This window comes from Protopterus annectens, chromosome 5.part1, assembly GCF_019279795.1.
Source record: "Protopterus annectens isolate FY-2018-M chromosome 5.part1, PAN1.0, whole genome shotgun sequence".
NCBI classification, from domain to species: Eukaryota; Metazoa; Chordata; order Ceratodontiformes; family Protopteridae; genus Protopterus; species Protopterus annectens.
This window is the reverse complement of record NC_056736.1, coordinates 738,558,420-738,570,919: the sequence shown is the minus strand read 5'-3', so window position 1 is coordinate 738,570,919 and position 12,500 is coordinate 738,558,420. Positions and strand designations below refer to the sequence as shown.

General features: G+C 40.4%; 1 protein-coding gene across 1 annotated transcript in view; it reads left to right on the top strand.

Moving 5' to 3' along the window:
* Window positions 1-12,500, top strand: part of NBEA (neurobeachin) — a 4,581,458-nt gene that overhangs the window by 1,844,458 nt on the left and 2,724,500 nt on the right. Inside the window, exon 30 of the mRNA XM_044072852.1 lies at window positions 1,056-1,183. Coding sequence (XP_043928787.1) covers window positions 1,056-1,183 — 128 coding nt within the window. The remainder of the gene's footprint in view (window positions 1-1,055; window positions 1,184-12,500) is intronic.

Sequence of the window (12,500 nt, the reverse complement as noted above, 5' to 3'; positions counted from 1 at the left end):
AATATTGGTGAACTGTATTAGTAAAATGGTACACAGTATGTTAACTGTCATAATCTTAAGGATCATGTAGTTGAGCTATTTTATTTTAATCTGTTGTTTTACAGTGCAGTCTTTGTTTGCTGATTTGACGTTGAATATTTAAAAGAATATTATAGATAAGAAGTCCTGCTCGATATTTTCATTTAGATGTAAAATGCTGCGCTAATGTTATAGTACCAGATTATATTATCAGGAAGCACTAGTGCCCAATCGACTGAGTTGTTGGCAGCAGCAGCGATTGATTTTTTTTCCCAGTAGAATTGCCTTTCATTTTTTGTCATACATATTTTCCATTTTTTTGCATTCTGCATTATTTACCTCTGCCACCTAGTGTTTTGATTTTATTTATTAGGTAATATTATTGAAGTAAGTTTAGTATGCAGCATCTAACGGCATTAACATTAATACTTTACTTGTACAAGTCACTGACATTTACATTTGGAAGGATACCACTGCTTAAGTTTGAACAAACTGAAGTTGCTCGTTTGGGTGAGGCACAACATTTGTGCCATGTTTACATTTACAGTAGAAAATTAAGTATTGAAACACTAAACGTTAACACCTACTTCGATGCATACTTGAGAGCTGGGTATGTCATTGATATGATTTGATTGTGGGTCAGTATTTGAAGATGTAATTTACCGAGTGTTATTTCACTGACGCACACTGACCATAGTGAATGCGTTTATGTACAGATCAAAACTCCTTAGACTTGGTGTGTAGGGCAGGACCCCCTGTACCCTTGACTAATTACTGACAACAGCAAGGCTACTACATTTCATGGAATATGAGTTTGTTCAGTGTGCTTTAATGAAATGACATGCGCTGAAAGGCATCTTCAAATATTGTCAGGCTACCCATTAATATTGTACCTTTTATTGGCATGTTTTATGCATGGTTCAATGTTGGATTCAGGGCAGCCTTCAGGAGTAGCTAAGTTTTACCATTTGGGACTAGTAAGATAACATTAATGGCCTAAAGAGAATCTTTTATTCATCTTTTTTTTTTTTTTATAGTTTGTTGTGTTGCCGTGAGGAACTGTTTAGAATGCCGACAAAGACAGAGGGACAGGACAACCAAAAGTCTAATCATTAATAAAACTCAGGAAAACTTGCAGAACATAACTGCTGCATCTGTAAATAAGGTAACTATTCCTAATTTTACTTGGTGTTGCTTGAAAATACTGTTGTTCATTACTAGCAATGATATAAACCAGTCTTTCCATTTCATTGTAATGAAAATAAACTAGATTTGTTACTTATTCTTCGTATACACTGTCCATATGGCCACTTTAAACACTTTTAATGTTGATGCCTCATTAGAAGTCTTCTTTTAATTTCATGTTCTGAATCCCCCAGCTCCACACACACACATGCATTCACTAGTAGTTGATGAAATTAGTTCTAGAAAACATTTTAGTGATGGCCAATCTTTCATCAAGTGGTATTAGTAAGATATAATGCATTAAGAGAATTAATTTTTGGTTTATCACAGTACTTGAAGCATGTTTTTGCTTACTTTGCAATTACTGTTGTGTTCATACTTGGTAGCTTGAATTTTCTTTTGTGAAGCTGTTTATTTTCATATTTGAGTTTGACTTGGGCTGTTTCTGATGAAGATCCAGAACAGAGGCTTCAGGATTTACATGTAAAGGCACTTCACTGTGACAGAAAATAACATTATTTTACCCCTCACTTGGCCCCTGGTGGTTCTTTTTAGCATTTATTTTGCAGAAATGCAAGCTAATATCCTGGAAGTGTTGTTGAAATTTGCTAATGATTGCAAGCTGGGCACAGTTATCTGCTCATCTGTTGATATTAAATTGCTCCAAAATGGGCTCGAATATGCTCATACCTGATATACTAAATGCAGTCTCAAGGTAAATGTGAGAAACTGCAGCATAGTAGTGTTTGGCAAAAATGTGCTTCTACCTCATATATTAGTAGTGCCACTCTGCAGAAAGATGCATTAATTGTAGATCCTGGGCGCTTATGTGAAAAACATTCTCATTCAGTCATCATGTTTCCACCATAGTTAGGAAATACTTCTATCTTACACAGTTAATTTCCGGGGGAGTGTCATCAAGGTGCAAATAAGTCATCTTAACCACCTTACTCTTCTCTTATCAGACACATCATGGAATAAAGTACCCCTTTGGTATGCACAATTCCAAGCATATTGCTCAGCTGAAAAGTTCCAACTAGTTTTTAACTGAGAAAATTAAGACCTTAAATCCTTATAGATTAGCACAACTCACCCTATCCTACTACCTGTTTTGAGGTACCCCATGACTTTCTTTTTGAGCCAGGAAAGACCCAGTCCTGTTTGACCTCTTTGCTCACAAAATGTGTCTCTGCAAATACCAGTAATAGGAACCTTAATCTATACCAGCTGGTAAACACGACTTGCTAGAGAGAGTTTCCTAACTCGATGTATTCCTGTCCTTTGGAATAAATTATCACTACAGGTTAATCAAAATTCCTCTTTGTCTTTAATGCTGTTGACAGTTAGATGGGTCTACACAAATTTACACCAGATTTATCATGCACAGCCCTGCTTGATTTGGGAGGTGAGCAGTATTAAATGCTTGTAAAAGCTGCAGGAACCCTTAAGTGTGTCTACTTAAAGTGTGTATGGTTAGGCATTTTATGGCCCCCTTGTTTGCTTGCTTTGTAATTTAGTGGCCCTCACTTCGCCGGGAGAGTGGGAGATGTTTATCATTAAATCACTGTTGCAGCACTACTGCCAGATAGAATTTATCCTGCCACAAAACTATACAGAAAATGATGCAGCATTGCAGTTGGGAGGGCAGGCAGCTCTCAATCCCCTAAAAAGGTGTTGCATCCTCTTTCATATGGAACCCCCCACGCTGTCTTGCTCTCCAGTTCATAAAGCTGTAGGGGCACTTTCTTTTCAGCTTCTCTAACTCCCGAGTCACAGTAATAGAGCATTGGATAGGTATGGGAGATGTATATCCATCAGCTACTTTAACCTTTTGTGCAGCAAATTATCAGGTATGATTGTTAGGGTACCTTTTATATATTTTTGACAATATGAATAAAATTATGCAAAATGTACTTGAGAGTGACACTAAAACTACATTGCAAAATATGATTTCTTCCACCTCTCACGTTGCATGCCATTCTATTAACTGTACATTTGATGTGGTGGATGTTTTTTCCGGGGCTGCTACCTCTGGTTCTGTGTAGAGAAAGTACTCCTGGCTAAGACTCCAAACTCTACATAAAAAAGTAAAAGCAAAACTTTTAACTTCTCTTTTTCTTAGGTTAGGGGGTCCAGGGAAGTAAATAGTTTGGGAAGAAATAGCCAGGGAATTGTTATGGCTAGGCTTGTATAGGCCCTAGGGCCGATAGCCTAGTACCAACCAACCTATGTTAGGATTTCTCCCCATCCTCACAGGCTTTAAAAAAATGGAAGAAAGCAGTAAATTATGCAGGAGTTTAAACAACTTTTTCTTTCCCTGAACCAAAATTCTAAAGAAATTACCCCTCCAAGCCAGGTTCTTTCTTCATAAGTCCACTCAACAGCAAATAATAAAACCAGAAACGAAATGGCGGACAAGACTGAATCAGATTTCAGAGGGTGCAGAAGGCTCCTTCCAGGACAAACCTTCCAGCTTCTGACTGTATTCCACCTTCCTCTTCCCCTCTACCTTGGCCTTTCCCAATCCATTCTTCCAAACAAACTTTGTCAGTCTGTCCCTATGGAAAAAAAAAATCACAAAAGTTGCCTGGGTTTTGAGAATTATTAAAAAAGTATGCAACAGGAATTCTGTTCCATGTCAGCACTCAAACTCCATGTTTCCCCCAGAAGTAACGGTATCTAGTGCACCCAGTCTTATCAGAACTTCTTCACCAGAGTGTAATAGAGCCTCTATCCCCAACTCAGAGGAAACTTTATCTACTCCAGGTTTTTCCTGGTCCCAAGAAATGAAGGTACTTTGAGATCTGTCCTGGGTCTCTGTTCCCAGCACCTTTCTCAGCATTCCAAAATTCAAGCTGTTAAGTCTCCCAAATTTCTTTCCTCTAATTTTCCCAAACATTCTTATGGCTACCCAGGACCAGAAAGATACTTTTCTACAAATTCCAAATACCCTGTTCACATGAAATTCTTAAGATTCTTTGTCGTCTTCACATGAAATTCTTAAGATTCTTTGTTTTTGGTTTGCCTTTTGGACTTTATACTGCTACAAGAGTGTTCACAAAGTGTATACTGCTACAAGAGTGTTCACAAAGTGCTTAGCCCTTGTTGCAGCATTCTGCAGGCTCCAGTATATCTACATCTGCCTTTACTTTGATTGTATGAGTCAAGCTACTGCCCACAAATTTTTTAAGGACTTGCAATTCGCAATCAGTCTCTTTCAGAGCCTCGGGTTCACTTTTCTATTGTAACAAATCTAATATTCACCCTACACCTTCACCGGTGTTTCTAGGTTGCCATCTTGAATCTTCTCTGATGATGTTTTTTTCTTCCTTTGGAGACAACTCTGTACTGATAACCCTATCAGTGGCCTCTACAAGACAGATTCTGAGATCCCTAGAGTACATGGCATCCTTTTGCCAGCCTGCATGTGAGGAAAACTCAGTGGTATCTAAAGTCTGCATGAGTCGAACACGGTCATCCTCTTTCTTTGTTCCTCACTTCCATTTGTGAAAAACAAGCTACACTGGTGGATCACTCGTATAAACTTAAGTCCAGGAGTTACAGCTCTAATTCCTTCTCTTCTTCAAAGAGTCTCCACAGATGCTTCAGAAAGAGCGTTGGGGGCTTTACCAGAAAGGCTCATCCAGACTCTGCTACACTTTGCCGTGAAGAAAAGGTTAGTTTGCTTTTATTTGTTGTATTTTGTATTACTTTATTGCCTTTGTATATTTTGAATACTGTGGTTTGTTTTCTTTACCTTGTGTTTTACTTGCATTCTGCTTTAACTGCATATTAAAACTTCAAAAGGGACCACAGCTCTGTCTATTCTGAGTCAGGCAGAAATATTTCAGAATTTTTTTTCCCATCCAGTTACAGTTGTCTTGTTAAATACCACTGTCTTTCTAGTTGCCTGCTTCTTCTATTAATCTGACCATATATCTTATTTCCTCTGCTTTCACTGGCTTGTGTGAGTTTGAAATCCCTCCCCTTCAACTATTTAAATTTATTGGCCATCCTACTGTATTCCATAGTACCAGAATACAAAAGTGACCACCATTTCAATCCATCTTGCTGTTTTAAAAATGGCAACTCTCCACTAAACCTTAACTTTTTAAACAGGTAAAACTTAAGTTACCTACTTTCACATCTAACTTCTCTAGTGCACACTGCAGTGTGCATTTTTTTTCATCTTACCTTTAAGCATCCCTGTGACTAGCACTTGCTCTAATACCTGCTGGAAAGCACTAGGAAGCCTTAAACTGATACAAGCACTCAACTCTCCTTGTTAATAAGGAGAAATTAATTGTAGGCACTAAACAGCCTATAATTGCAAAGTACCTTGCTAAGGTAAGGGAAAACAGCTCCTGTACTTTACAAAAAAAAAAGCACCAAACCGGGCATGCCCAAGGGTCAGTTTACGGTGATTTCTCCTGTCCACCTGGTGAATCTGGGCATACTGGGGCATTGCAGCAGTTGCCTCATGTACACAGACAACCCTCTCCTCCTACCACCCAACACTACAACCTGTGAGAGATGCACTTACATAGCCAAAAATGGAAGCAAAGCTCTCTTCACCCAAGATTGTGCTAGACATTCAAGAGGAGAAGGTTAACACCCACACTACACCTCAAACAGCACATAGCCCTTCTAAACTCACCACCAACACCCACATATAGCAACACTAAATCCACATATGCAGAGGCCCTTAACTGTAACCTGCCCAAGCAACAAGAACCTCTGAAGCTGAAACACAAACAAACACCAGTCACAACCAAAGTGTCACATAGCTCACAACACCACTGTGCCATCCAGCAACAGCCCCTAAGGCAAGACAACGTCCCTAACACTTCAGTCATAGGTGAGACTATAGTCCGGCACACTGATGTCCCATTCACCAGGTTGAACAAGGAGAAAATTACAGTCAGCTGCCTGTCGGGTGCCAGGATCTGCCACATAACGCGTGCACTCAAGTCACTCCACAACAAGTACAAATATGACTCTCTCATTGTCCATGTTGGAGTGAATGACTTGAGACATACCTCCCTGGACTACATGAAAAGAGACATGAAAGAGCTCTCGGATCATGTGGCCCAGGCAGGTATGACCCTAGCCCTGAGTAGCATCCTGCCTTCGCCCAGAATGATACCACAATATAAGGACAAAATGATTGACTTCCACAATTGGCTAAGCTTCTGGTGTCATTCAAAGGGGATCCAGTATCTGTCTGCCTGGGACGACATGATCGACAGACCACGATGCTTTGCCAGAGATGGTCTGCACCTGTTGCCCCTGGGATTCAGGTTACTGGCTAAGGCTCTTGCCACCCCTATAGTGCCTTTGTTAGGCAAAGTTCAAAGGACAAAACCACCACCGTAACAGGTACATGCATGCAAAATCTGAAGGTAATGCTACTCAGTGCTAGAAGTCTAAACCTCAAAATGCACTCTCTCTTGAGGCACTCCTAAAAATGGAGAACATCGATATCTGTGCAGTAACTGAGACCTGGTTCAAGGCTCCAGAGAGCACCCCTGCAGTACCAGGCTACAACTCTTACCGCACTTTTCGGCCACCAAACCAGGACCGAAACACTAAAGGTGGAGGAGTGTCAATATTCACCAAGGATATTCACACCACCAGGCTAGTTGCCCAACACAATGCGTCTGAAATTCTCCAGATGCAACTAACACTAGGTAAGACTGCAATCCAAATTGTAGCTTGCTACAGATCCCCCGTCATGCCCCAAGATTCTCACTACACCTTTCTAAACATACTGGAAAATATTAAGATAGAACCAAACACCCTAATACTTGGTGATTTTAACTACCCTGCCATTAACTGGGAAAACTACTCATGTACCAACACCTTTGCCCAACGGTTCTTGGAATTCATAAATCCCAACGCCCTCGATCAACTAATCCATAGTCCCACCAGGGGTTCCAATATCCTAGACACCTGGTCATTACCAACATGGGAAATCGATGCTGCACACCTATGGCCACCCCCTCATTAGTCATATCTGACCATAAGCTAATCACCCTTAACATCCACATCCCACCCCCACCCCCACCCCCAAGTAAGGAAACCTCCATAAAAATCTTCTCCAAAGCCAACTTCATGTTACTCAAGTCAGAACTGACAAACATCATGACACCCATGCAGACGGGAACTGAAAGTTCAACTGCTGAATCCTACACTAAGACACTGTACGAGCACATCCACTCATGCATGAATCGTGCCATCCCAAATAGAACCAAGATGCTCTCATCCAAAAAAAGGAAGCCAATCTGGTGGTCCCCTGCCATAAACAAACTTTACAACAAAAGGAAGAAACTGTTGCAGAAAAGAGGAAAATCCCAGGATGCAAAAAACTCCCTTATCAGCCTCAGTAAGAAACTGAGATCCCTCATAAAATCCTCCAAAGCTAGTTACGAAAATAAAATTGCCAAAGATTCCAAAGACAACCACAAGGCATTTTATAACTATGTCAAGAATCTAAATGGCAATGCTCAGATCTGCTCTGAGCTAAAACAGAATGGCATTAACTATACTGATCCCAAGGATATTGCCAATATCCTGGCAGATCGATTTAGTGCCAACTTCACCCCCCTCTCACCCCCTAAATGGCCCATCTCCATACCGGAAGATTGCCAAATTCCGGTAATAACGGCCACACAGGTAAAAAACGCACTCTCCAAATCTATGAATACAGCATCCATGGGACCAGATGACATCCCGGGCTGTGTATTGCATGAACTACAATATGAACTGGCACCTCACCTAAGTGTCATGTTTAATCATAGCCTCACCTCAGGTTTCGTGCCCATCGAGTGGCCCAGAGCTACAGTTATCCCATTCCACAAGGGGGGATCCACCTTGGATCCCAGAAACTACCGTCCCATCAGTCTGACGAGCCTTATCTGCAAGGCCATGGACCATATTATCATGGAACTTATAAACAAAGACATTGGCAACCTCCAAACACTGGACCCCACCCAGTTTGGGTTTGTGAAGGGCCGATCTTGTCTCCTAAACCTGATTGACTTTGAATCAGTCTCCAGAGCCATGGACAAGGGTAAGGTGGTTCACACAGCCTATCTAGACCTTGCCAAGGGCTTTGACACCATCCCCCACTGTGAAATCATAGATAAACTTACTAAGCTGGGCATTAATCCCTACATCACCCAATGGGACTAACTGGCTTACTGATAGAACCCACACTGTAAAAGTAGCCGACTCCAAATCCAGCTCGAGACAAGTGGAGTACCTCAGGGTTCAGTCCTGGGACCACTCTTGTTTGGCATCTACTTCTCTGAAGTACAGGCCAACACTAAGGGACTCTGGCTAACAAACTGCAAACTGGGAGCTATTATCGAATCCCCAAGTGATGTGGATACTCTACAAAAGGGCCTTACAGAAACAGATGCTTAATGCCAGAGCCAGGGCTCAAGCTCAATGCCAAGAAATGTATAGTTATCCCCTTTGGGAAAAAACATGTGCCTGTGAATTACCATATAGGTGGCAGTACACTAAACACACGAAAGTGTGATAAGAGACTTAGGGCCACAGGTGGACAGTGGTCTCACCTTCGATAACCACATTGCCACAACAGTCAGGAAATCTTTCTATGTGGCACACCTCATCACTAAGGGCATTTCATCCAGAAAAAAGGAGGTCATTGTCCCACTGTACTCCTCCCTCATTAGACCCATTATAGAAAGCAAAGCCCCGTTTGGTATGTACCTCTCAAGACATCTGCAACAACTGGAAAGGCCGCAGAAACACCTCACTAAAAGAATCACAGGCCTAAAGCAGATGCCCTATGCTGACCGCCTTAAAAAACTCCAGCTATACTCTGTCGGATATCGTCTACTTCGAGGCGATCTCTGCTTAACATACAAGGCCATGTCAAACCCAGAGCTGTTGGACATGCTACGCTTAAAGAAATCCCAATCCCTCAGAGCCACACGCTCCAGGGATCTAAACCTTGTCATTACAATAAACAAAACATGCTGGAGGGATAGGTTCCTGACCCAGAGACTCCCCAGACTCTGGAATAGACTGCCCATACATGTTAAGCAGAGTGCCTCTTTATCCCTCTTCAAAAGGAACCTTGACAGTTGGATGGGAGAAAGGAAATTCACCCCGGGGATCACGTCAGTCGCCCTGCTAGACAGGGGTCCAGGGAAGTAAATAGTGTGGGAAGAAATAGCCAGGGAATTGTTATGGCTAGACTTGTATAGGCCCTAGGGCTGATAGACTAGTACATATGAAGCTATGAACCTATGAACCTATGTTTAAAAGGATTCAAAGGACAAAGACTGTAATTAAAGGAGGACAGTAAAGAGCATATAAACATAAAAGAAATGAAAACACTGATTCTGACTCTTCAGTCCTCCCATCACCTGTGGTACCCAGGAACCGTTCAGGTTCTCACAGACAGGACAGCTGACATGTTACATCAACAAACAAAAGAGCACAAAATCTTAGCTATAGCAGTGATTTCTCGCAACATTGCTGTCCAGCAGAACCTTTTCTTCTCCAGCCAGTCTGTACTTCATCAGAACAGAAAAGCTTGGCTTATTACCTGAGCAAATCAAAGGCAGATCCCCATCAATGAATGTTAAAAAAAGGAGGTCTTCCTACAAATAGTCTGTAATTCTCTTTGACTCATTTTCATCTAGACAACATTAATGCTCCCTTATTTTCCAGCCAGCTAAGGAAGGACTTGCTGACACAGCAGAAGTGCTTTCTCCAAATCTGATGACTCTCACATGCACAGTATGATAAATGCTTGATTCCCTTTAGACACCTTTAATCTTTGGACTGTGCTTTAGGAGTCTAGATAACCTGCAACTAGAAAAATCATACATTTCAAAAATGGAAAAAAAATATTTTGGTGCCAAAGAAAGGATGGGGTTCTTGTAAGGCAGAGATATAATTCCTACAATATTTGTGTGAACTGCTCAGTTTGGGTTTGGCATAAACTTACATTAGGAAAGATTTTTGTTCAGCCATTTCAGCTTGTCTTCCAGTCAGTCCACCTTCATTCAGAAGTCAAACAGTTCCTAAAAGGTGTCCAACACATCAGGCCTACCCAGAAAATCTTTTCCTCCTACCTGGGACCTGAATTACATACTTGAGAATTTAACTTAATCACTTTTTGAACCAGTTACTTTAAAATATTGTGCATGGAAAACCATTCTTGTTGCTCTAAACTCTACTTAGAATCTGCGAGTTGGAAGTCCTGATGTCTGCCCCACTTTTTCTGGTTTACTACAAAGACAGTGTTTCCCTTAGAGCTAACCTAGCCATTAATGCCTAAGGCAGTCACTGAAATGTCTCTCAACCAGTCTTTTTGCCTTCCTTCATTTTTTTTTCCTGATCCTGAAAATAAAAGTGAATAGGGTTTCCACTTGCTAGATGCCCACAGACAACCAAGATCCTATTTGGACAAAACAGACAACAGAAAATCAGCCGTTCATTTCCTTTGAGGGTAAAAAGCAAGGTCTTCCAGTATCCAAACTGTTTTCAGATGGGTATCTGTTGCCATCCCCTTCTGCAACTCCTTTCATGGTAAATCCCTGGAAGGTAGTGTCAAAGCTCATTCTTCACGAGCTGTAGCTTCTTGTGCCCCCCCCCCCCCTTTTATTATTTGGTCCTCTATTCACATTTTCACAAAATGTTACAGTATTGATTTTTTTTCCCAAGCTAGAACTGGATTTGCCAGAACCGTTCTGCAAGGGTTTGGTTCTGATTCTGATATTATGTTGTTAAATAAGGGACTAAGCTTTATTCCGTCGCAACCTAGTAGACTAAATGAGACTTTTATTGACTTGAGGTTGTTTGGACGTCTTGTCACGCTAAAATTGTTTTTCAAAAATAGTAATGAATTGAAAGATAATACTGTGTTGCCTAATACAATCAAAAGCAAAAGTTGTTTCACACCACTAATGCCTTCCACTGTTGAATGTTTTATTAGGCTCTGTGAGAGAGATATTTATTCGTATTATTCTATGTTCAACAAGAAAAATAGGTTTTATAATTTGAGTAGTACTGAGGTTGTTTCTCTCAGAACTTTACGTATGAATAACCAGATAATTATCAAATCAGCCGACAAGAGAGGGGGAATTGTTTTACTTGACACCAATGATTATGTGAGTAACATGGAAGCTCTATTACAAGATGGTAATACTTATAAAGAATTAAATGTTGGTGATAAAGATGCAATAATCAAGAATATTCATGACACTCTCTACGACCTACTAATGTGTAGGCAGATAAGCAGAGAAACATATGATTTTTTCTATATTGAACATCCGTTAGTACCATGTGTGAATGGTTTACCTAAAATCCACAAAAATATATTCCCCATTCCAATGCGTCCGATAGTATCCAGTAGAGGATGGGCTACCTCTACCATATCCATTTTTTTAGAAAAATTATTAAGACCTATAGTGGATACTATTCCAACTGTACTGAAGGACACATATCAGTTGCTAAATGATATTCAACAAATACAACTTGATTTGAATAATGAGAAAAGTTTCCTGTTAGTGACACTTGATGTGAAAAATCTTTCCACCTGTATACCGAATGATTATGGTATACAAGCCATTAGAGAAGTGATGGTTAGTGAGACCAACTTCAGTGTTGACAGACAAATTCTTGTCTGTCAACTCTTAGAATTGGTATTACAGAACAATATTTTTATGTTTAGCAAGAAACGCTACTTACAGCTTTGGGGTGTCGCCATGGGCACCCCATGTGCTAACACCTATGCGAATTTAGTAGTGTTTTATTGGGAAAAGCATCACTTATTTAATAACAGATTGTTTGGAAAGATCAAGTTATACAGGAGATTTGTAGACGATATTCTTATTTTATGGGAAGGGACTTGTTTAGAATTTCAAGGTCTCCATCATCTTGAGTTGACCACTGAATTTTTGAGGTTCACTGCAGAATACTCTGAAGAAAGGATTGATTTTTTAGATGCAAGTCTAATGTTTAATGAACACAATAAGATAGTTTCGACCCTTTATAGGAAATCCTGTTGGAAAAATACTTTTATTAAGTTTCAATAGTATGCATCTTAGACATACAATTCCTGGTATTATTAAGAGTCAATACATTAGACTGACCAGGATTTGTGAAGAGAATGATACATTGATGAAGGAAGCTGATGCCATGGAAAAATTGTTTGTAGATAGGGGTTATGATCCAAACATGGTTCGTGAAATCAAGAATGCCACCTTAGGGCTAACGGAGTCCACCATTGATAAACATGATGGAAATATGAA